The sequence below is a fragment of the Prinia subflava genome, chromosome 4 (assembly GCF_021018805.1).
Source record: "Prinia subflava isolate CZ2003 ecotype Zambia chromosome 4, Cam_Psub_1.2, whole genome shotgun sequence".
NCBI lineage: Eukaryota > Metazoa > Chordata > Aves > Passeriformes > Cisticolidae > Prinia > Prinia subflava.
In genome coordinates, this window is record NC_086250.1 from 24,289,587 (window position 1) to 24,314,286 (window position 24,700).

Consider the following 24,700-nt stretch of genomic DNA (forward strand, 5'->3'; position numbering starts at 1 on the left):
CTGGTCAGGGACATGCTTGCTGTGCCCTGCTGCCACAGGCTTCTGTCTTCTCACCACACTGGTGTCTGTTGAAATTCAGTGGATCCAGATGAGCTACCACTCCTCTCACAGTTAGAAAATTATTTTTCATGGTAGAGAACATTGTAAGGAAGTGGAGACTCAAGTTGGCAATTGTCACCTTTTGATAGAAAGGCGGGCGACCTGGTTCCAGAAAGCCAGCACGGCAGCTCGACGTCCCCGAGCTACTCGGGCCACTGACACGCTGACACCAATGTGGTGGAAGACAAATGGCGGTTTATTGGGTCAGCACATGGGGTTAAATAGCCTAAGGGGTCTTTACTACATCAGAGGAGGGGGCGGAGGGTTCAAGGTGAGAGGCCAATGGGGTTAGGAGGGGTCACCACAGGAGAGACGGGGGAGGGTCTTTATCTTTCCGTGACATCGCGAGATCTTCCGTGCGCCTTTCCTTATCTAACACACACATCTCCCCCCCCCCCCCCCCCTCACAAATAAATGAGGCAGTTAAAACATAGGCATTAAAAAAGAGGTACAAGGTAGTAACTTAACAAGGAGAAAAAAGGGGGTTTGGAGAACCTGAGTAAGTTCTGCGAGGCAGATCAGGCAGACCTCGCGACTGGCAATGTTCATAGTTTGACTCACAGCATTTGTTGTTGTCCTACAAACAGACTGATGGCCCGTTCTAAGCGTGTTTGAACAAATGTGACCAGCTTGTTTAGCAGGCATGGTCCAAAGGCGAGAGCTAAAAGCAGCATTGCCAGTGGACCCATCAGGGTGGAAATTAGGGTGGTGAGCCATGGCGATTGATTGAACCAGGACTCGAACCAGCCCTGTTGGGCTTCCCTGTCTCTCTTTCTCTGGGCCAGTCTGTCTCGGAGTTCCATCATGGAGTCTCTAACGACTCCTGTATGATCGGCATAAAAGCAACATTCCTCTTTCAAGGCGGCACACAGGCCTCCTTGTTGCATGAACAGGAGGTCCAGTCCCCGCCTGTTCTGCAGGACGACTTCTGAAAGCGAGGAAACTGATTTCTCTAGGAAGGAGATGGATTTCTCGATCCTTTGCAAGTCCTCGTCGATGGTCATTTGTAATTGAGAAAGTCCTTGGTGTCGGGTCACGAGGGCTGAGACACCTGTGGCCATGCCGGCTGCTCCCAGTCCGAGCAGCATCGCGATGGTTACCCCTGTTATTATCTCTCGTTTGTGGAGCCGGCCAGGTTCCTCGAAAAGTTGACACACCTCCTCGTCTGAGTGGTACAGGACCCTAGGAACGATCAGAACTTGAACACAGAAATCATCAGTCTCATTGAATTTGGCAAGGGACACACAAGGACTCATCCCAGACCGCTGGCAAACCCACATCCCGGATACAGGTGGGATCACCCACTTATTGATCTTCTTGTCAGGTTTGACAACTTCGGCGCAAACATTTCCTTTCTGCTTGGCTAAGGTTGCGTTGCCAAAGCATTTGCCCTGGCCTGTGACTTGACTCAGAGTGATTCCTCTGCGGGGCGTGTCCCACCTGCACTGGTGGGGGACATCAGCTGTGGAATAACTGAATGGGATGTTTAGAACAACTCCTTCATAGAAAGGAGGTTTAACATCGTAACAGAGCCAGCATGAATCAGTTAGGTTCGAGTTGGATTCATTTAGAGATGAAAAGGTAGCTTCTAACATGCGGAAAATGGGGTTCGGGTCAGACACAGCTAAGCGGTCTATCTGAAAGACATCTGCATAGCCGGTTGGGGTATTGGTGACCTTTGTGGGCAAGGCTTTGGGGTGGGTTGTGCTTTTCCCTTTTTAGTGAGTCTCTAATAACTTCATTGGGTCCAACCGCTCGGGGCACTGGCGGCTGGAGCCTGATAATTTGTACATTCACCCACTCTTTTGGCGATTGGAGGACTACTGTCCACGTCCTGCCTGTGGCCCAGCTAGGGTGATCTGGCTGCAAAATGGTCATGTTATAATCGGTGCATGTCCAGCGAGCAGGGTCCTGATAATAGTTTAGATAGAACCCTGTCCTGAAGAAGGGTTTGTTACAGCCGGTGGGTGCCCAGGTGAACTGTAAGAATTTATCAGGTTCCTGTGGGTCCCACCCGTATCCGGATGGTCTGGCATCTGTAACAATGGTTTCACACCCCCAGTAACCACAGTACCCCCACCCCAGGTAGTTGCAGTACCTTTTCCCTGGGTTGGAGGCTGGGCACCAGTAGGCCATGTACATGTGCATGAGGTATGGGGTGTGGCGGTCTATTTTCGGTCGCCCCGGGAACAGGTCAGTGATGTGAAACACGAAGGATGGGGTGCCCGGTGTGGTAATTTCTTTGAGCACTTTGTCACTTGAAAGATGTTTCATGACCCACCTGAATGGTTGGTGGGGTCTGGGCTGGCTTGCACTCTGGCTGGCTTGCAGTCTGGGCTGGCTTGCACTCTGGCAACAAGCCCTAGTAGCAAAATCATGCAAAAGCACCATTGTTGTTTGGGTCTCACCGGTGCATGACTCTTGGGTGCTCTTGGTTCGTCCCTTTCCTCTGGAACTGGAGTGTACGCTTTACGGGGGCGTCTCACAGGCATGTCCTGTAAACAGAAGCTCACAATTTTCATTAGTCTCATTCTGAAGATCAGGCTGGATCGACTTCAGTGGACACCACCTGATTCTTCCCTCCCTTTTGACAGCTGCGTACCCTCTCCCCGTGAGTACCAACCTCCAGCCCCGTTCCTATTCACCCAGCTCATTTTTGATTACAACTTGCAGGCCCTCCTCTAGTGCTTGGGTGGCCCAATGCTTTTGAGCAGGACTGTTTGTTTCATCCCCCCTGGGGAATTGGTTCAGTGCTAGCAGGGCAGTTGCCAGCAGCCGTGCCTGGTCTCCTGGGGGAATGGCATTGGCGAAACCCTCTGACTTCGCCAGCACCTCTATTCTGGTTTTGAGGGTTTGGTTGGCTCACTCCACTATGGCCTGACCTGTAGAGTTGTACGGAATGCCTTGCACTAACGTGATGCCCCACTTTGAGGCGAATTCTTGCACAGGTTTGGAGGTAAAATTTGAACCATTGTCAGTTTTTATTTGCTTGGGGATACCAAGCCATGCCATGGCGGTCAGCCAGTGTTGAATCGTGGCTTTGGAGTTAGTTTTGGAGTGCTGTGTGGCCACAATCACTCCACTGTAGGTGTCCACTGTCACTGCCAGCCATGCTCTGGGCTTCAGCAGTTGACATAAGGTGAAGTCCGACTGCCAGATTTCTGAGGCTTTGAGACCTCTTGGATTGACCCCACTGGTCCACAGGGGTGACTTCTGGCAATGAGGGCAGGTGGCCACTACAGGTTTTGCATCTGCTGTTGAGATTCTGCATCTCTTTGCCAGAACTTTGGCTCCAGTGTGGAGCAACTCATGCAGTTGATGAGCTGCCTGCAATGTCCACACTCCCTTTGCTGCGGCGTCTGCTTTGTCATTGCCGGTTTGGAAGAAGCCCTTGACTGGGTTGTGGCTGTTGACGTGAATGACAGACACGGTGCCCTGTCGTGAGGAGAGCGCTTCTTCAAGCATTGAGGCTGCTGCAGATGTTGACACGCCTGGTCCCGACATGGCCAGGCACAGCCTTGCCACGAATATAGAATCCGTCACGATGTTAAGGTGTTCATCTTGGAAGAGTCCGCACGCCAAGACCACAGCTGCTGCTTCCAGTTGTTGCACTGACAGTGTTGGGTCACATGCTTTGACACAGTGCCATTGTTCTCCTGCCTGCCACACCGCCGCTGCGGTGGAAGTCGCAGAGGAGGCGTCTGTGAAGACCGTCGGTCCTGGCAGTGGTCGGTCCATGATCTTTGGTGGCAGGTCTATGTCAACAATGGTCAGTAGCTGAGTCCAAGGTGGTCTGGTGGCGTAGCAGATTTCTCCTCCGAAGCCAGTGAGGGCAAGGGCCAGGTGCTCCGACGCTGCGGTTGACTCCGTGTTCAGCTGCTTGCGGAAGGGGAGATGGATTCTTGTTGGTTCAGTTCCCAGATGTTTCAGGGCAAGTTTCCTGCCTTTCATGATGATGTTGGCGACGCATTCGACTCCCGGGGAAAATGCACGAGCTGGTTTTCCGAGGACCACCCACTGGATCAGCCGGGCCTTCTCAGAGGGTCCTTGGGCCAGTGCTCCCACTCCTCCCTTCTGAGTGAAATGGACGTACAGATCAAGGGGCGCACCTGGGTTCCATCTGGCAAGTGTGCCAGTAGACATCTGATGTTCGATGAAGTCGAGGGAGCTCGCTGCTTGTGGCGTCAGCTCCTTGGGTTCCCAGGGGTGCTTTCCTTTCAGGAGATCATACAAGGGGTCCATGACCTCGGGAGGGATCAGGATGATGTTGCAGAGCCACTGCAGAGATCCCACGAGTCGCTGCATGTCATGGAGTGTCTTGATGTCTCGGCAGACCTTCACCTTGGGAGGGGTCACGTAGGAGTTTGTGATCCCCACTCCCAGGAAGGCCACGCAGGGTCCTCTTTTGATCTTTGCACTTGCAATCTCAAAGCTGTTTGCCTGAAGAGTCTCTGTGATTGTGGACACTAACTGATCCACCTGGCTGGCTGATGGTGCGGCGATGAGGACGTTGTCCATGTACTGAATGATGGTTGCAGCAGGGTGGGAACGTCGGACTGGCATCAGTGCTCTGTCCACGGTGATTTGGCATACCGTAGGGCTGTCCACAAAACCCTGTGGTAGCATGCGCCATTGGAAACGGAGGCTGGGTCGCTCGCCGTTTGGGAACACAACAGAAAAGGCAAACCGTTCCTTGTCCTCGGGGTGCAGAGGTATCGAAAAGAAACAGTCTTTGATGTCCAGCACTGCGCATGGCTGCCCTTCGGGGATGGCTGAGTTCATGGGCAGCAGCGTCTGGACAGGACCCATAGGTTTGGTTGTCTTATTCACTTCTCTCAGGTCATGGATGAGGCGATAACCTTCTCCAGACCTTTTGGGGATCACGAACACGGGGGTGTTCCATGGGCTGGTGGAGGGTTCTATGTGACCCTTTTGCAGCTCACGGTCGATCAGTTCCAGCAAGGCTGCCATTCGAGGCTTTGGCAGGGGCCATTGCTCAACCCATACAGGTCTGACGATTCCATGTCAGTTTGATTGGCAGTGGTGGGTGCATGGCAGTGCCCCTCAGGATAATTTTGTAATCCTCACTCCTAACATGGCAAGGACATCCCTTCCTATCAAGGGTGGTGAATTTTGCAAAATGTAGGGGTAGATTGCCACAGTTTGTTCTGGTCCTTTTTCTGTGTGGAGTGTTATAGCTACCAACTGGGTGCTTCTCCACGCCCGGGTCTGCCCTCCCACTCCGTTCAATGGGGGTACTTCTTTAAATTGCCAATGCCGGGGCCAGTATGCTTGCGGGATTATCGAACAGTCAGACCCTGTGTCCCCCCAAAGCTGAAGCCCTATGACATGGGGGTCCCGGCTGCCATAAAGGCGGCATGTTCCCCAAATCACCAGGGGCTCCTTCCCGATTTTCATGGCCAGGGCCACCCAAGGGTCCTGCTCTGGGGTGACCCCTGCTGGCCCAGTGCCACAGGCGCGGCTTGTGGCGGTGGTGGACACGAGGGCGCCGCTGGCGGTGTTGTGAAACCTTGCCATTGTGTCGCTGTGGGGGGTGCAAAACCAGCTGTCCCCTGTGGGGGCATGGGGTATGAGGGTTTCCCGCCCCACTGGGGGTTGGCATAGATGGGCCGCCTCGCATTTGCAGCGGGAGGAGGCTGGGTGCGGCCCACACGCCCCCTCCCTTTCCCGTTTCCCTGAGGCCGGGACCTGCAGTCTTTGGCAAGGTGCCCCTTCTTCCCACAGCTCCAGCAGGGCCCTCTCGCACGGGCTTGGAGCGGGGGCATCGCGGGGGATGGCTGTGCTGGCTGGGGACAGCTCACTGCAATGTGGCCTGCCTGGCCACATTTGAAACATGCCATCGCACTGGTTAAGGTGCGGACGGCTGCCTGGATGGGTGTCAGTTGCTCCTCTTTTACTACATGTTTAATCATGTCGGCCAGGCTGGCTCCAGCCGGCAAGGAGCTCAGAATGTCTTTGGTAATTGAGTTGCATTGTTGCCACAGGCAATCAGCTACTACAGGGCCTTTTGCCTCTGGGGGCAGGGTAGACGAATCCACCGCTGCCTGAAGGCGATCCACAAACTGAGTGAAGCTTTCACTTTCACCCTGTTTTATGGTGGACCATGGAGAGGGCCTGGCCACCACTCGGGATGCAGCTCGAATGGCCTCCCGGGCAGCTTGGGTGGTGGCTCTGACCTCCTCAGCCCGCATGTTTGAGGCTTGTTGCTGAGGGGTTATCATGTTGTCATGTTTTCCCATCAACCTGGATAGGCTCGAGCCATGCAGTGGCTGCCCTACTCCAGAAGACTGAGCCAGTAAATTTGTACAATTGTCCTCCCATTCCTGATTGAAAATAATCATTCCCGCCCCATCAAATATCATATGTCCTATCTGTTTAATATCAAAAGGGAGCAAATCATAGTTGCCAAAAAGGCCATCCACCAGAGTGGAGACCATGGCTGAATTCAACCCTTTTTCTGAGATTGTTTTTACGATTGTTTGTATATCTTTGGGGTTTACCGGTGTATATGTTTTTTGCTGGCTGTCCTCTGGCCCGGTAACCCTTACTGGGAAGGCTTTCACTGCGGCCGCCGGTGCCCATTCGGCACAAGCTATTTTTATTTTTCCCCAGTCAGTGAACTGGGCTGGCTCATATTTTGAACCCCTTCCGAAGTGGCTTAAGGTTTTATTAGGTTTTGCTCTAGCCCTTGCTAGCCTCTCTGTCTCTGTCTCTGTCTCTGTCTCTGAGTCCCAGTGTCCGACAGTTCTCCCGAACTGCTGCCGCTGGTGGTGTCCGACTGAGAGTCAGAGGCACACTGCCAGCGCACTTCCGGCCCCGCCCCTCCCCTCGGGGGTGGTGCCGCTCCCGCCGCCTGGGCTCGCCCTGCCTCCCACGGGGGGCGGTCTCTCCCTTAAATGGTGGCAGTGTTGAACGCAGCTCCCGACGGGGCGTGTTCTCTCTGCCACTGTTCCGCGCGTGCGCGTTTGCGAAAGCCCGCGGCTCCGAGCCGAGTGCATGCGTCTGTGAGAGCCCACAGCTCCTGGCTGAACGCTTGCTCTTCGCCACTGTCCCGTGCATAGGGCTCTGCGGGAACCTGCCTCTCCGAACCGCGCATGCGCTCTTCGTCGCTGTCCCGCGCGCACGTGGCCGCGGAAATCCGTGGCGCCACTCCAAGCATGCACTCCACCCCTTCCTGCTGCTCGTACGTGCCAGCAAAAGCCCGCGGCTCTTGTCTGAGCACGTGCTCCTCTCTCTCTTCCCCGTCTTTCCCCCGCGCATGCGCGTCGGCGAACACCTGCGGCTCCGGGCTTTCCCCACCAAGAGCATCCAGACCCCGCCTTTCCCTGCGGCCGCCGGCGCGATTTTCAAACACATATGGTGGCGGTGCCACCCGCGTGTTCTCCCGTGCCACGTGTTTGGCGTCTCTGGCCTCGCTCGCCAATCCCTCCCAGAAAAACTGTGCGTGCTGCCACGCCTCAGGCACCGAAATGCCGGCTGACGGTGAAGAGACGGATGGGGGACCCATGGATTTTCGGGAAGGTTCCGTGGGCGAGGGGGAGGCCGGCGGGTTCGGCGGGGGGGCCGGGGGGTTCCCTGACGGCACCGGGGGGTTTGGACTCGGGCTCCAGGAGGGGGGAAGCGTGCTTGGCTCCCGCAGTTCCCCACCCTCGGACAAATCATTTTCGGATGCCGTTTGCGTTGTAGCCCCCACCCCCAGCTTGGGGGTAGCTAGCAAGCACACGCGCACGGCGCTCCAGGTCTCTTGCTCTTCCATCGCCCTGCGTAGAGCCTGCTCTACCTTTCCCCACGCCTTGAGGCTTTTAGCGCTGCCCGTGGATTTAGTATCCTCGGCCAGGGCAACTGTGCACCTCCCCCAAACCTCTGAATGTAATACATCTACCGGTCGTTCGACGACCCCAAGCTCTAATAACCTTGCCATAGCAAGTTCAAAATCCTTGAGCTTGCACTCAATTCCCCACTGTTTATGAATCGTACTTACGACCTTCGCCATGGCTTCCATTGGCTGGTCCGACGGCGTCCCGTCTGCCTAGGGTCACTTCCTTTCTCCTGCCCTGGCCGCTGCTCCTGTCCAGGTGAAAATCCCAATTCCCGAGCGTTTTTTCCTCCCGGGTTTTTGGCACCACAATGTTGCCTTTCGATAGAAAGGTGGGCGACCTGGTTTCAGAAAGCCAGCACGGCAGCTCGATGTCCCCGAGCTACTCGGGCCACTGACATGCTGACACCAATGTGGTGGACGGCAAATGGCGGTTTATTGGGTCAGCACATGGGGTTAAATAGCCTAAGGGGTCTTTACTACGTCAGAGGAGGGGGCGGAGGGTTCAAGGTGAGAGGCCAATGGGGTTAGGAGGGGTCACCACAGGAGAGACGGGGGAGGGTCTTTATCTTTCTGTGACATCGTGAGATCTTCCGTGTGCCTTTCCTTATCTAACACACACAGGAAATGTGCCTGCAGCTCTTGCCTAGACCTGTATGTTGGCAAGGAAAGAAGGGGAGAGGGATGAGATGTGGTTGATGTTGGAGGCCGGGGTGTATTTTACATAAGCCTGTGTGACTGTGTCAGGTTGTTTCACCTCTTGCTGCCTTATTTCCAGTTTGCAAAGTGGGAGTAATGAGTTGATCTCTGCTTCTGAGTGATGCAGGAGAGCTGAGATAGGTGTCAGTGCACTGGCCCAGAGTGTAAGCAGAAGAGACAAGAGCAGGGCATGATATAGAAGGAGAGAGCTCCTGATTTTACTCTGTGGGCCATGGTACATTGCTCTGGTAGCACAAACCATTCCACAAATGGGTAGAAGTTTATTGCAGCCAACATGAAGATGTTCTGATGCTGCCAAAACCCCACAATTGACATCAGCAAGACTTGGCCTGGCCATCACCAGTGCTCCCTTAGAATGGGGCAGCTGCTCCTGCAGCAGGACTGCACCAGCCAGTACAAAAAGTGTTAAAAAGCACATCTCCTCCTCATGTATCCATGGCCAATTTGCTGTATGATTTATCCAGTGGCTTACATCTCAAGGTATTTTCTCTCTGGTTTCTCTCTTGGTTCTCCCTGAGCAGCCAGAGGAGCAAAGGAGACAGGTTTGGAGATGGTCTAGAGAGGAGCACTGACTCCAGCGTGGTCCCAGTTGTCTCAGCAACTGCTCCCAGCTCCTGACAGCCCCATTCAGTATGAGTTCTATGAGATGTCACCCGCTCATGCATTACTGGCTCCAATCTCTTGGGTTGGGGTTTCATTACTGACTCTTGCTGTCCCTCCCGTGAAGCCTGCGAGATAGAACTCCTATGTATTTGATTGCACTTGTTCTCTCACTAATAGACAAAAATTATATCATTTGCAGCAAGTGCAAATTATTAGAGAAGTTAATGACATTTTCACATATGTTGCTGGCAACTTCTGCTTCCTTTGGCAAAGGCTCTTCACAGCTATTTTTAGACCCAAAGTAAGTCAGCTTTTTTCATTCTGCTCTTTAATTTAACTCACTATACAAATTTCCTTAGTTTTTAGTCAACTCAGCAAAGCTTCTCTAATGGGTTTCCTTTTTTGAAGTTGCAGTAGCACCCAGGAGGTGGGTTAGTTTGCTTTCCCACCATACTATCCCCAGCTGATGCCCTGCCATGCATCCCATGTGCCTTCTGCATCCTGCAGTAACCCCCTCACCTTCAGCAGTTGAGCAGGGAAGCATTTCTGTGACCCTTACTGAAGTTTGTCCTCTACTACAGACCTCGGGGAAGGCAAGTTTGATAAACTCCATCTTCTCCCATGCCTCTACCTACATCAGGAGAGTAGTATTGGGAGATTGGTGTTGCTTTAAAGACAGACATCTGGGTCTGGTCATCTCAGAAGATGCTGATAAAAGGCTAAAGAACACTAAAGAACAGTGAAAAAACTTGTTAAGAAAGACTGGAATAACACTTAACCAAGCCTGGGTTTAAGTTGAGCTCAGTACATTGTTTATGCTGTGATTTACAGACGTGCTACAAGCAGGAAGTATGTGCCCAAGGTTGCCTGACCAACTCCTTTTGTTTCTCCAGCCAAGGCTTTTGTCTTTTGTTTTGAGAAGGGTTTCATGATTTCTGCACTGGCTGTGTGGCCCTCTCACATCAAACCTGACCCTGTGTTTGCCTTCATCACACAGGTGAATTTGTTGCCCAGAGATATGGAGGGAGTCAGAGGTTTGATGCTAGGCAGGTGTTCTGGGATGAACAGCTTTGAGGGACTCCGTGTGTGCACAGACACTCAGAGGCTTCCTCCAAGCCAGGAAGGAGGCTGGAAGGCCCCAAGGCACCAGACAGAATGATATGCACAAGCTTGTGTGTGGAAGACCTAAGTGGCACACAGCAGCCTCATCTAGGTGAAAGCTGAAGTGCAGCTGAAGTGTTTCCATGCAGACTGAACAGTACTGGCATATCAGTCCCTGAAGCTGTCTCGCATCTTCAGCTCTTCTTGGGAAAACAAAGGATGTGACAGCACCTGAGAGCCCTGTCACCGGCAGCAAGCAGCTGCATCAGAGGCACAGGGTCTTCAAGCGTGTCCCAGCTCCAGCACCACAAAGCCTCATGTCTTTTTCTTGCTGTGTGCAAGGGTGCTTCAGACTCATCTGGGGGGACTCCTGCTTGAAGCAAGAGAGGCATCCATATCGTGACCTTGCCCACTGCTGTGGTGATGGCTGCAGAAAGACGTGATCACCAGAAAAAATGACCTTGTGAGTCAAAACTATTGGTGTTCTGGAGTTTTGGCTGCATGAGCAGCATTCTGGCATTAAGCCTGAGCTTAAATCTGGGAACAAGCTGAAGACTGGCAAACACGCACTGGCTTTGATGTGCCCCCTGAGGTGCCCTAGAACAGAGAGTTGGAACTAGGGACAATGGGAGGAGCTTACACGTTGTGGCATGAGGATGCCTGGCCTGGCAGGCTCTACTGGGTGTCTGCAGCTTCACCCCTGACCAGTTACCTGGATAAATGGTCTCCTACCTTGTTCTAGCAGTCACTGACCTCCCTCTCATTTTCTTTGCACACCTGGAAAGGGATTTTCCTTGAAAATTCCTCCAGCAGGAGTTCCAGAAAGCATTTACACTGAGATCAAGCAAGGTCCTTCGGAGTCCTTCACTTCATTCCTCGATCGCCTCACACAGGCAGTGGACAGACAAGTAAATGATGAAGGAGCAAAACCACATCTACTTCGAAGTCTTGCCTTTGCAAATGCCAATGTGGAATGCAAGCGCATCATCAGCGCCATGCCAGGTCAACCCTCTCTGGCAGATATGGTGGAAGCATGCAGCAAAGTGGGCACACCTCAACACATTGCATCAATTCAAGCGAGCCTTTTGGGAAAGCAGATTGACAAAATCCTCAAAGCCCAGAACGAGCACTTTAAGGAAGCTCTAGCAGCACTTCATCAATCTGATTCTTCAGAAACAACAGTGACGAAATTTTCAAAAGCAACATGCTACAATTGCGGCAGACAAGGGCATCTCAAGATACATTGTCTGGAGCTTGCAAAAGCCAGAAAACAGATAGGCCTTTGTCCGAGATGTCGAAGAGGAAGACATCTTGCAAAGAATGTCACTCCAAGACAGATATAGATGGAACACCTTTACCAGTTCCGGGAAACTTGAAGAAGAGCGCGAGCCACCAGCGTGCAACGACACAAGTGATGGCGATGACTCCAAACCAGGTTCTGCAAAACACACAGTTCTTGGGGAACGTCAATCAGATGCCCTCAGCAGGGCAATCTGCAGGATCCCCAGTGACCCAGAATTGCTGCCACCAGGGGCACAATGCGACTTGGCAGCTTCCAAACTGACATACTTTTTCGACGGGAATCATGCAGTGATCTCCACGGGAGTCACTGGAACATCTTTCAAGAGACAAGACTTTTTAATCGTAGGTAAAGATAGGAGCAGCATTCTAGGACTCATCATCTATCCTTCCATTGTCTCAGCAAATCGTAATGAAGAATTGACAGTTTTAGCCACACCTCTTCAAACACCACTGGTCATTCCAGAAAACACTTTAATAGCCAAGTCTCAGGGTTATCAATTCCCTGAGATTCTCCTTAGGGTTGCTGTTCCCCAAGGTAATAAGGGTTCCCCCAAGGTTGCTGTTCCCTGCGAGTTTCCTCGGGGTTGATGTTCTCCGAGGTAATAAGGTTTTCTGTCTTCTCTTCGCCCTAGGTGTTTCATACCGAAGCCAGAGACAACAAGTTGAGTCCAGCAGTTCATGTTATCAAGGTTGTTTATTCTTAATTATCTATCAGTTCTTTCCTACCTTTGCAAGGCATCCCCAGCAAAGCAAGACACATGGCAGGACTGGGCGGATCAGAGAGCCCCGCACCTTATGTACGGTACCCTTGACCCAACCACCATCCAAAACGTACTTTTTATTTACAAAATTTTACCAATACCTACTACCTATGCTAACATGTCAGTTCTACTCTAAGCCAATCTCTAAAACCCAACTCAGCACAAGATGGGGGACGAGAGCAAGAACAAGGAGGACAGGGGCCACTCCCCAATTCCTCCATCTTGTCTCTTTAGCCCCATATACTAAGAATCCTAATTTCTATATTTGTATTCTATAATAAACCAGCTACTACTTATTTTAAATTCTTAGGGTTTGTAATTCTTCCTGCATGTGAGTGTTCACTCCCATGGACAGGAATCAGAGGCAGTGTCCTCCTGGGATCTGTGTGAGTCTAACTGACCCCCCTGTACAGATCCCAGACCCCCCTGTCCAGTCTCCAAACCCTCCTGTACAGTCTTCAAACCCTCCAGGGCGGCCAGAGGGATATCCTGGACTCCAACAGCCAAGGCCATTGCTCTGCCATTCCATGACACAAAACAGGTCATACTAGTACTCAGCCAACAAGACTTTCCATCTGCAGAGCATGTGGAAATTCATGCCTCATGGGTGAAGCACATAGGTCGGGATCGACCCATCATCACCTGTGAGTTGTCAACGAGGTCATTGAAGAAATGGGTACATCCCACCTCTCTCAGTGATCCCGAGAGATTGGCCACTTGTGATCATTGATCTCAAGGACTGCTTTTTCAATATCCCACTTCATCCAGATGATGCTCCTCGATTTGCATTTTCCATCCCGAGCATCAGCAGGGAGGAGCTCCTGCAAAGATATCATTGGGTGGTCCTTCCGCAAGGCCTCAAGAACTCATTGACGATATGCCAATGGTTTGTGGCGCTAGCCTTGTCCCCAGTGCGAGAGAAACGCCCAGAAGCAAGGATCATTCATTATATGGATGATCTGCTCATCGCAGCACAAACACAACAAGAACTGCAAAAAGCTTGTGACAATGTGATTGCAGACTCTCTCAGGGTTGCTGTTCCCTGAGATTCTCCTCAGAGTTTGTTGGGGGTTAGATTTGGGGTTTTTTTTTTCACTTACAGAATTTTTTCCCATAAGTTTCCGAGAGGCCTTGATGACTACTTAGTCAGAACAAAAGGAAGTACTTGAGGGACATGGCAGCACAAGGCTACACCTATTGTTTTTGAGTCCCTGGGAGTGTCTCTCAGAGGGGAGAGATGATGAGCTTTGGGAAAGGCAAGAAGACAGAGCTGGGGGAGGGGAACTCACTCTTGCTTGCTCTCAGCATCGAGGAGGACGGTCAAGCTGCCCCCCGCTGCAGGAAGAGTTCATGGCCATCACTCTGCCTCTGTCTCATCCTGGGAAATCTACCGTCATCTGCTCCTGTACCCAGGAATCCTGAGCTCGCTTTCTCCAGCCTCCCCCCACCACCACTGCTTCTTGGGAGCTTTGAGGTTCCCCTGCTACTCTGTAGCCCTGCACTGCCCAGCCCTGCCGGGACACCCCTGCTGCTCCAGCTACCAGCGCAGAGCTCCTCATCTCATCCACCAGCCCGGGACTTTCCTCCCTTCCAGCTCGGCCTCTCAGAGTCCTGCAGGGGCACCGAGATCAAACCGCCCTGGGCATTTTGTGAAAGAAAGCCCTCAAGGTTCTTGGTTCTGTTTATTATTAATGCTGTAGTTGTTTGTTTGTTGTTTTGTCATATATACTAGTAAAGAACTGTTATTCCTATCCCCATAGCTCTGTCTGAAAGCTCCGCTAATTTTTTAAATTAGAATAATGTGGAGGGAGGGGATTTGAATTCTCCGTCTCTAGGGAGGTCCTGCCCCCTTCCTAGCAGATATGTGTCTTTCAAACCAAGACAGAGTTGCTGTTCCCCGAGGTAATAAGGTTTTCTGTCTTCTCTTTGCCCTAGGTGTTTCACACTGGAGCCAGAGACGACAAGCTGAGTCCACTAGTCCATGTTATCAAGGTTGTTTATTCTTAATTATCTATCAGTTCTTTCCTACCTTTGCAAGGCGTCCCCAGCAAAGCAGGACACGCGGCAGGACTGCGGCGGATCAGAGAGCCCCACACCTTATGTACGGTACTCTTGACCCAACCACCGTCCAAAACGTACTTTTTATTTACAAAATTTTACCAATACCTACTACCTATGCTAACATGTCAGTTCTACTCTAAACCAATCTCTAAAATCCAACTCAGCAGAAGATGGGGGATGAGAGCAAGAACAAGGAGGACAGGGGCCACTCCCCAATTCCTCCATCTTATCTCTTCAGCCCCATATACTCAAAATCCTAACTTCTATATTTACATTCTATAATAAATAGCTACTACTTATTTTAAATTCTTTCGGCTTGTAATTCTTCCTGCATGTGAATGACACTCCCATGGACAGGAATCAGAGGCAGTGTCTTCCTGGGCTCTGTGTGAGGCTGGCTGACCCCCTTGTACAGATCTCAGACCCCCCTGTCCAGTTTCCAAACCCTCCAGGGCGGCCAGAGGGATATCCTGGACTCTAACATTTTCCTTTTGCCCTCTCAAATGGATTGGTTTTATCTACCCTTGAGGTTTGCTCTGAGAATGCAATAAACAATATACTTCCAAAGTTATTTTAAAAAATATTTTTCTCCAAACCACAGGTTTCTCTCCGAGTTTGGTCAAAACTGTGGGGCTTGTATTTTCCACCCTCTACAGTGGAATTAGTGAAGCAGTTACTGTGTTGATGGTCAAGGTGAGTGCCATGTCTGAACTCGATTGAGGTTAAAATTAAGACAATGTTGGGGGTTAGATTTGTTTCCTTTTGGGTTTTTGGTGGTTTTTTTGTACTTATAGAATTTTTTCCCCATAAGTTGCTAAGAGACTAACTACTGGGTGCTTGTGGGTGCTTGACCAAAACCAAGAAGCGGCCAGAGGAGATTGTAGAACCGGGCTGTACCTATTGTTTTTGGGTCTCTGGGAGTTTCTCTCCAAGGGGGGAGATAACGTGACTTTTGGGAGAGGTAAAGGACAGAGCTGGGGGCAGCTTGTCTGTCTTGCTCTTGGCATTGAAGAGGATGGTCAGGCTGCTGCTTGCCGTGGGAAGAGTTCACTGTCATCACATCATCCCGTCCTAGGAAATCTACCACTATCTGCTCAGGTGCCCAGGGATCCTGAGCTCGCCTCCTTCTGCCCTGCTGGGCTGGCCCTGTCCTGCCGTCGCGGCTCCTTTGGCACTGCTTTGAGGCTTTCTGCTACTCTGTAGCCCCACACTGCCCCTGCTTTGCCAGGACATCCCTGCTGTTCCAGTTACCATTGTGGAGCTCATCCACCAGCCCAGGATTTTCCACGGTTCCAGCTTGGTCTCTCAGAGTCCCGCAGGGGCACCGAGATCAAACCGCCCTAGGCTTTGTGAAAGAAAGCCCTCGAGATTCCTGGTTCTGTTTATTATTATGCTGTAGTTGTGGTTCGTTTGTTTGCTTTCTCATACATACCAGTAAAGAACTGTTATTCCTATCCCCATACCTCTGCCTAAAAGCCCCTTTAATTTTCCTAAATGAGAATAATTTGGAGGGAGGGGATTTGAATTCTCCATCTCTAGGGAGGTCTGCTCCTCCCTAGCAGACACCTGTCTTTCAAACCAAGACAGGCACGATTGCCGGCTCCACTCTGGAATCATTGGGAGTGTCCACCTTACAGGGACAAACCAAGAAGCAGTTAGCTAAACCTGATGGATCTGATCATCCATGCAGATATCCTGCTAGGTAGGAAGGGCTTGCAAGGCCTATACTCAATGCTTCTAAGCTGTTATGAAGTTACATCAGGAAGAAGTAAGGCTCAGGAGGACCAAAAGAGGATGAAGAGGAAATCACAGAGCATACCAGTGAGCTCTCACAGATCTGTTATAAATGTCCAGCCAAGTTCCAATTAATAAAATAATTTTTACTAATTAAAGAAATTACAGAATATTATGAACGAATTCCCAGTGGGTATGAGGGCTCAAAAAAAGCTGCCTGTGTTTGCGGCTGTGACCCTGGGAGGGAGGCAGAGCTTTGTCTCTGGAGCACCAGCTGCCGGGCAGCCACGGCCGCGCCGTGCGGCCCTGATGGGCATAGCCGCTGCTGGCAGGAGCTATGGCCAGGCTCTGGGCAGAGTGGATGGGGGGGGGGGCCACTGGAACCCCCCAGCATTTCCCAGTAGGGAGGGGGGTGGGCTATCCCTGTCCTAGCCCCATAGAGAGACAGCCGAGACAGCCGCACCATCGCCCCAGAGGAAACACTGGGGAGCACCCATCAGCATATTAAAAGAGCTCTGAGCTCGGGAGCAACCCCTCCTCCTCCCGATTTGTGCTGTCACCCTGCCTTTTAGAAAAATGGGGGTTTTTCTCTTTTGCAGAGAAACCCCATAGCTGGGGTGATGCTGCTGTCCCTCAAAAGTGGCTGACCCTCCTCCCAGGCTAGGCTAGAGGTACCCCCACACCCCAGCAAGTTTGAGGACGAAGGGAAGCTGCCCCAGGACATTCTCCTACCTCATTAAAATGTGAAAAGGAGTGGCTCCTGCCTAGATTGCCCGGTCATTGTTCGCTGTAACTACCTTTCTGAGCAGGGACACCATATGCTGTGACCGGGACAAATGCATATGCATTTGTATGTGCAAATAAAACCGCCCCTGTGAATCCTGGGAGGGTTTTTTTGAAGAACTGCACCCCAAGATGAAAAACTAGATGTATCAGAGGAAAATTAGAGGGTGCCCTGGCCAAGGAAGGAGTGGATGCACCCCCTGGCCTGGTTTGAAGATTCACCGTGAGTCGTCTGAACGGAATGGGAACCGGCCAGCTTAAGTGACAAAGACAGACAAGTGGAAACCCTTGAGGTTTTTCCCTGAGGGTAAAGAGCTGATTCTGCACTCTAGTGACAGACTCGTCAGCGCTCTGCCTTCTAGTGGTTGACCAGAGAGAGCTTTTAGCCGTTCCCGTGGAGACAAGGACTCGCCACCTACTGGGGACAGCTGAGTGAAGAACCGCAATAGTACCTGCTCTGTCACATCACCACAGCAGCGTGAAAAACTCCGGTTGGACTCTGCAGTCCTGCTGATGACTTTAATAAATAACTGATCACTTTAATAAAGAGCTGGATATTAATGAGGGCATATGCTCTGTTCTTTTCACAGAACAAAATTTAGGCAAACCGGCAATCGAAAGTACAGTGTTGATAACCCAGGATCGGCACTGGGTGAACCTTAGCCACAACCTCTATCGCACTGTGACCCTCCCCTGTTCACAAATTCAGCCCATTCCCGGGTCTCCTTAAATACAGTTTATTTTGGCCACGGCCCCCAGAGTTCTTTGTTCTATTCAGCCGCTCCCGTCTCCTGAATAGGCTTTCCAAGGAAGGATGAATAATTTTAGTTTTTAGTTCAGCCATCTCATCTGCTAAATAGACTTTCTGGGGAGAGATGAATAATAATTTTGGTTTTTCAGAGTGTCTGAATAGGGGTTTGAAATGATGGATAGAGGTGTGTCCTCTCTGATACTGCTGCCGAGATAGGTATCTCTTCTTGATGGCTGGTCGTTTCTCGGCTTTCTTGCCCAGAGAGGGTCGGTCCACCCTCCTTTCTTATGGTTAATGGCAGTGCTTCTCGCTTCTCCAGCTCTACCTTGGATTTCCTGGCAGCGGCTTTTGTTCTCTCTGAAACGTAATAGCTACAAGCCCGGGCTTGCAGGTTTCAGTGCTTCAAGCCTAGGCTTGCTTGTTACATTGATTTTTTATATACATATAACCTTATGTTATAAATGCCAATACGATATTCCAATTAAAATAATAATTTGGTTTATTAATAAAGATTGAATTACAGAATTTCGATAAACCCACCAACAGCGGAGACACTTGACAGTCTTTTTCCCGGGAAAATGCCAAGGGTGAACCGTGAGATACAGAACCTGGCAGTCTGCTATCTCCCCAACGGTTCACAAATTTGCCCGATTCAGGGCTTGGTTTTTATACACTTTATTCTGCCCTCGGCAATATTTCCCCACATTTCCCTTTGTTTCCCGGCTAGCTATTCAAATTCAAGGGTTTCTCCGACCAGGCTGGAAAGAGTTCTTTTCTCAGTTCATATGTTAATGTCCAGTTTCTATAGATGCTTATGGCTGATGAATGGTCGAGATATGGATGATGGTGCCTGATGATCTGTGAGGGTGTCAGCCGAGGTGCAATCGCTTGGCCACCTTATCTTGATGGGTCTCTTCCATGTACTGGAGAAGGCTGCCGGTTTTTCCAGTAAACCTTTTGTCTCTTTCTGAATGGGGGTTTCTAGGGTGGCGCCTGCTTTTTCAACATTTTTAGTTTCACCATCTGCTACAAGGTCTCCTGAAACATATACTTTATACAACACACATTTATACAGTTTTATAGTTTTTCAATTAACCATAAGAACATGAATTAATCATTTCACATTTTTCACACCTTACAACACGAATTATCCCATGGCACTTATTACAGATCCATGACAGCCTTGTCTCTGCACTGGTGGATGAAACCATGGCACAGACTAGGTGACACACCCTTACTGTGCATTGGAGCTGGCAAGCACACATGGGCTCTGTCACCATCTACAGGTTGGCTTGGAGAGAGGATGAACTCATTTGTGCCTGAAACAACCTACTGGGAAGTAAGACCTCAAATCTCAGAGCTCCTGGAGTGTAACAGACACAAATTCGGGCCTCATACATTTCAGTGGATATTATTAATCTTGAAAACCTTTACAATAACCCATTATGGCACATCTGCAGGGTTGTAAGTGTCAGAAACTAAGTGGATAGAACTGGACAGCACAGGCAGGAGAGCAGGTAGTTCTTTGGGCTGGAGCCAGTTGTTTGACTTTGCTAAAACTTTTTTGTGTTAAACAATTTCTGGGTCATGGTGAAAATTTCCTTTTGTAAAAAAAACCAACAAACCAAACAACAAAAAAACTCCCAATATGAAAAAAAACCAAACCATGTCCCGATTTCATTTCCCGATTTTTGTGCAATGCAGAAATAGGTATGGATTCAGGAAAGCTATTTCACTGGAAGCAAGAATATTACTTCAGACAGCATTGTTTTTCTGTTTCCTTATGGAAGATTGTTTTGTCAAAGTGTCGATTGTTTTAATTTTACATTAAAGCCCTGGAGAGAGTACTAACCCCCTTGTATCTTCCATCCCTCTCTCTCTCTGCCTCCCACCCACTGATGAAAAACCACTAGCCCCCAGTCCCTGGACTGCACACACCAGTAAATCTGTGGAGCCTGAATATTCTGTCCATTTCCATCAGCTCGAGCTCAGAGACGTCTGTCCCAGCCTTTCTGCTCCTCCGGGGCTGTAGCCGGGCTGCGGATGATGCAGGAGGAGGGAGAGCATCCCACGGCCAGCTCCCCCGTGGCCCCGTGGCTCTGACCCGGGTACCATGTGCGGGTGAGCTAGGGAGGTTCGCTGCCATAGCGACCGCTAGGTTTTTGGTGGTTTTTTTTTTTTTTTTTTTTTTTTTTTTTTTTTTTTTTTTTTTTTTTTTTTTTGTTGTTGCAACTCAGCAACTCCCTCCTCCCCGCGCCACGATGCAGTCGGTTGCAGACAGTCGTTATTGCGTGTGTGGAGGAAGGCCGGCGGTGGGGTCCCCCGGGGAGGCTGCAGCGGGGCTGACACTGCCAGGCAGGCGGCGGCGGAAGCCCCCAGGAGTCCCGGTGGGCAGTGAGGTCACGCTGCTGGCTGCCTGTCCTTCCGCCGTGGCTGCTCCCGCCATCCCTCCTACCCTGCCTGCCTCCCGCCCATCTGCCCCTGTCGTCTCCCGCTGTCGCCCAGCTCTCCCGGCGCAAGGTCTCCCTGGCACTGCCTGGCCAGGAAAGGAGCCTGACTCTTCCCGGCTGGGACCCGGCAGATGCCGAAGGGAGCAGTCTCATCTCGTCGCCCTGCACCCGTGGAAGAAGGTAGGTGGCAGGTGTCAGTCAGGGCAGGTAGCGGTGCTTGTTTGGGATGTGGTGCATGGGAACGAGGTCATGTGTGGGTCCCCAGTCATCGGCAGTTCCGTGCCCCAAGCGTGGGCTGCCCCCAGTGTGCCCAGGTCTGGGGTAATCTCCTAAGGTCGAAGTGAGCCCACGGCTTGTAACGCTGCAAGCCAGATTGTGCTCCCAGCTATGCACACGGGAGGGTTCTGTACCCAAAATTCTCCTATGTTCAGGCATGCTGCTCCCAGCCTCCCCCAAGCAGTTTCTGCCTTGCCACTTGCAATGTGCCCGCTGGGGCTCCTGTCAGAAGAGCCACAGCACTTTGGGGGCAGTGGGAGGTGGCATAGGGGATCCATGGGTGACACTGAAGGAAAGAGGCTGGAGTGAGGTGTAGCATGGGTTTAAAAGGGGTCAGGTAACCTATCTATATGAGACACGCTTTTGGAAGACCAAAAACTCTTTTGTGTCTTTGGGGGGATGTGGATCTCCCATTGCAATATGAGGTGCTGAAGATCAACTAGTCCAGCAAGGTTAAGGCATATTTAATATCTGCAGAACTGCTTTAGAAAGCTGACATCTTTAAATGAAACTCCCTTTTTTCAGTATTCACAGCCAAAATCTGCTCACCTGCCTGACAAAAGCAAGTTGCTTCTCCAGGCGAGCCCTGCAGAGGCTGGAGGGGGCGTTCTGACAGCTCACCCAGTGCTTGGCTTGGCCATGATGAGGACCCTTCGTTGAGGGGGCAAGGACGGTTGAGCAGCGAGGAGAGACAACCCGAGGATAAGGCTGCATAGCAAGTAGACTGAAGAACAGGTTGCTGGTGAGAAGCTAGGAAATGCTGGCTCTACTAGTGATGAAGGAGGGATGAATTGTGAAGTGTGTAGGGCTGCTTTTTATTGCAGTGCTTTTTTGGATGGCAGCTTCACTCACACAAATTGGAAAGCCAAAGGTTATTGGCCTTCCTCCCATCAGCCCAGGAGGTACAAGATGAACTCACCTTCACAGGGTCCATAACCCTGCCCATTGCTGTTGCCAGCCAGGGACAGATACCAGCTGCAGAGACACCTCTGAAAAACAGGTTTGCAACAGCCTGAGCCCCCCAGGATGTCTGCAGCTGCAGCTGGAGGGTGCAGGACATGCAAAGGAGCTACTTTTGCAGAGCATGTAGGAAAAACGTGCTGAGGGGTTTCTGGCCCAAAGTTCAGACCCAACTCCAAGTTGCGGAAGGGGTTTGTGCCTAATTCCTTACATGGTCCCTTAAGGTGCGTTAAGGGAAGCTCCACAGCTCCTCACACCTCTGTGATGTTGATCCAAGTTATGGTGTGAGCTTTCCTCATCAGTTGCTCATCTGAGGAAGGCACAGACAGTCATGAAGTAGTGCCCAGCAGTGCCCAGATCAGATCCATGCCAATAAGTAGGAGGAAATGAGGCATTTTCTGTAGTTTCTTGCTTATGGTAATAAGAACTGCAGCTTGTTTCAGATCTTACCCTGTGACAAAAAACTTACTGTTACAGGCCTGCCCGGAACAAGAGGTGTCCAGAAGATAAATGCTGCTGGGCACATTGGAAACAACTGATGGCTGTGGTATTAAAAAAACAAAAGATAAAAGCCCAGTGGTGTGGGAAAGGCATCAACCTTATGGGCCAGGAGCAGGGAAGAGGATGGAAATATTTAGAGCTCTCCCCAGCCTCCTCTTAACCCACCCTGTGCAAGGAATTTGGGGATATATGGTTATTGCAGAGAGATGACTTGGGTGACGGTCAGACACAACAGCTTTCATCTGTCTGGAAAAGCAGGACTTTGATGTGGGTGCAGGTCTCCCCTAACTCTGTCCCCACTGAAGTCAATGGGCATTTCATCACTCCCACCAAGGGGTGACGGTTACGGAAAGCCTCCTTTCAGGACTGCATTTTTGTGCCTGAGTCTGGCACCACTGTCCTTTCCCAAGCATAAGGGTCCCAGGTTTAATTCACCAAAGCCTTTAACAAGCAGCATTTTCACAGTGCAAAACCCAGAAGATCTGGTGCCCAGTGAAGTCCTAGCTGTGCTTTTTGTGGGAGATGCTTCTTGATCCCCTTTTCTGTCCCTGCATGATCCATACCTTGGCTGGCATTTTGGTGCAGAGCAAGCAGCAGTGCTGAACAGGCTGGGCATCTTTGTGGGTTGCAATGTGGGTTGCTCTCTCCCTCCCAACGGATAGGGATAAGGGATGGGCTCAAATGTGATGCCATTACAGATTAAAATGGCCCTAAGTTAGGGTGCACACCCTAAGCATGGCATCAGCAGGGCCATAATGGTGAGGAGAGAGTGTGCCAGAGCACCAGCAGGTTAGGGGGCTGGGACCCCATTTGTCCACCCCTCCAGAAATTTTCAGCCCTGACATCTGGAAAGGGAGATGTTTGCTCCTTCCTGTTCTCCCATTTTTAGCACTAGGCCAGCAGCAATCCCACTGTGTGATGTTGTTTTGTGTTCCCCCGGGCAACGCTACTCTGGACTCACCTTGCACCTGGCTGGCCAGGGGTTCTTGGCAAGGCAGATCTGCTGCTCCCCCTGAGTGTCCCTTACTGCACAGTGGCTGATGTGGTGGAGGAATCTCAGGTCTGTTTACAGGCTGGTGCTGAACCAAGGACCCTGAGCCCTGGCAAAGCAGGACATGAAATAGAGGTGCAATAAGGGAAGGCTCAGTCCTGATGCAGACCAGCTCAGTCTGGGAATTCAAAGGGGTGATGGAGTGTCAGGGGAAGCAGATTTTCCCTCAAGCAGGAGGTGAGAAACAGCTATATTTACTCACTGCCTACCTTTAATCACTGTCAGTAGGACTGCAGGCAAGCAAGCTCGACCTGCTCTGTGGGGAGGGAGCAGGACTGACACTCTGTGCAGGGGTCCCAGGAATGATCCCAAATGCATTGACCTCTCCCAGTGGATGAAGTGCCTTCATGTGCAACCAAGCATGAACTAGGTGCAACAGGGCTGTGAGGAGGGACTGGGCTCTGCTGATGAGGCAGATGTCTTGTGATATCAATGTTGGTGGAGGTGTATTTTGGGTGCTCCTACTTCATGAGCTTTCTCTCCTTTTCTCTGGCAGCCATGCCCCACTTCTTGGATTGGTTTGTGCCCGTGTATCTGGTGATCTCCATTCTTATCCTGGTGGGCTTTGGAGCTTGCATTTACTACTTTGAACCAGGACTCCAGGAAGCCCATAAGTGGCGAACACAGAGGCCAATCATGGAGCGAGACCTTCGGAAGACACTGATGATTCGGGACAACCTGGCCTTTGGGGTGCCTGAGGTCTGACAAGCTGCCCACCACAGCCAGAGGAATCTCTCCTGGGTGGCAGCAGACCACAAGCCTCACTAGGGATGGCAGTTCTGCCCTGGTACAAGTGGGGCTGGTCATCATTTTGCTCTGTGCTGATCTGGGTCTCGTACTGATCACTCACCATTCTGCCCCTTTGCTTCTTAGTCAAGATTTGTGTGGCTGGGGCTTCCCATGTGCTCACAGCTCTTCAGCTAGCCAAGGACTTCGGCTCCTTCCCATGGCCAAGACTGATGAACCACTCAAATTAAATATTCCTGAGTTTGAGCTGCCTGGCATCTTGAATCTTCAATAGGAGAGGTACCAGGTTTTGCAAAGGAATATAGAACCTTGTACTGCTATTCCCTAGGTTAAATCTAACACAGTCTGTCTAAGTCCAACGGGTATTTTGGGGGAAATTGTGGGCTGATATTTCTGGGTCTGAGAGATTTTAGCCTGCTAGCAGCTGCTAACTTTTTTCCCAAGGGAAAATTTCTCAAGAAAGCTTCTTCTCAAAACAATCTTGGCAAACAACTACCCGTTCTTAAAACAATCTTTCTCCAGGTGGTGTTTTGCCTTTCTAGTTCTCAAAAGAAAACATTTTAGCTGTTTCTCTAGTTTAACCAATGGGATTAGAGAGGTGTCGTTCCTATTCACCAATCATGTTAAGTCTGTATCAGAATACCTTATAAAAAGTAGTAAGAATTAGACAATAAAGCTTTTCTATGCTCTTTGCCTTGTGAAATATTTGGAGTCTCTCATTTTTTTGTGTCCTACAGTGACAGAAAATAAATGGTGTTCCAATACAAATTGTTGCTTCAGCTGAGCTCTTCCCAGCATCCACTCTTGGTGCTAGGATGGTGAGCTTGCCAAAGCTCTGTGCAGAGGGACCAAGGGCTCAGTGAGCCTCAGAGACTGAATGCCTTCATTCTTGTTAAATGAACACCCCTTCTGTGTCTAGGAGATGGAGAACATCCATCAATCTATTCATTCCAGATGGACCAC

General features: G+C 50.8%; 1 protein-coding gene across 3 annotated transcripts; it reads left to right on the forward strand.

Annotated features, from left to right (window-relative positions):
- The first annotated feature begins 19,450 nt into the window (after positions 1-19,450).
- On the forward strand, positions 19,451-24,434 carry SMIM45 (small integral membrane protein 45). 3 transcript variants are annotated; one of them, XM_063396058.1, is made up of 3 exons: positions 19,451-20,382; positions 21,004-21,220; positions 23,487-24,434. In XM_063396058.1, exon 3 carries the CDS (start codon positions 23,489-23,491, stop codon positions 23,693-23,695), a length of 207 nt encoding a protein of 68 aa, XP_063252128.1. In that variant the 5' UTR covers positions 19,451-20,382; positions 21,004-21,220; positions 23,487-23,488; the 3' UTR covers positions 23,696-24,434. The 3 variants fall into 3 exon arrangements, with proteins under 3 accessions (XP_063252128.1, XP_063252127.1, XP_063252126.1); XM_063396057.1 differs by lacking the exon at positions 21,004-21,220 and having other exon boundaries at positions 19,452-20,382; XM_063396056.1 differs by lacking the exon at positions 23,487-24,434 and having other exon boundaries at positions 19,457-20,382; positions 21,004-21,214.
- Positions 24,435-24,700: the final 266 nt, after the last annotated feature.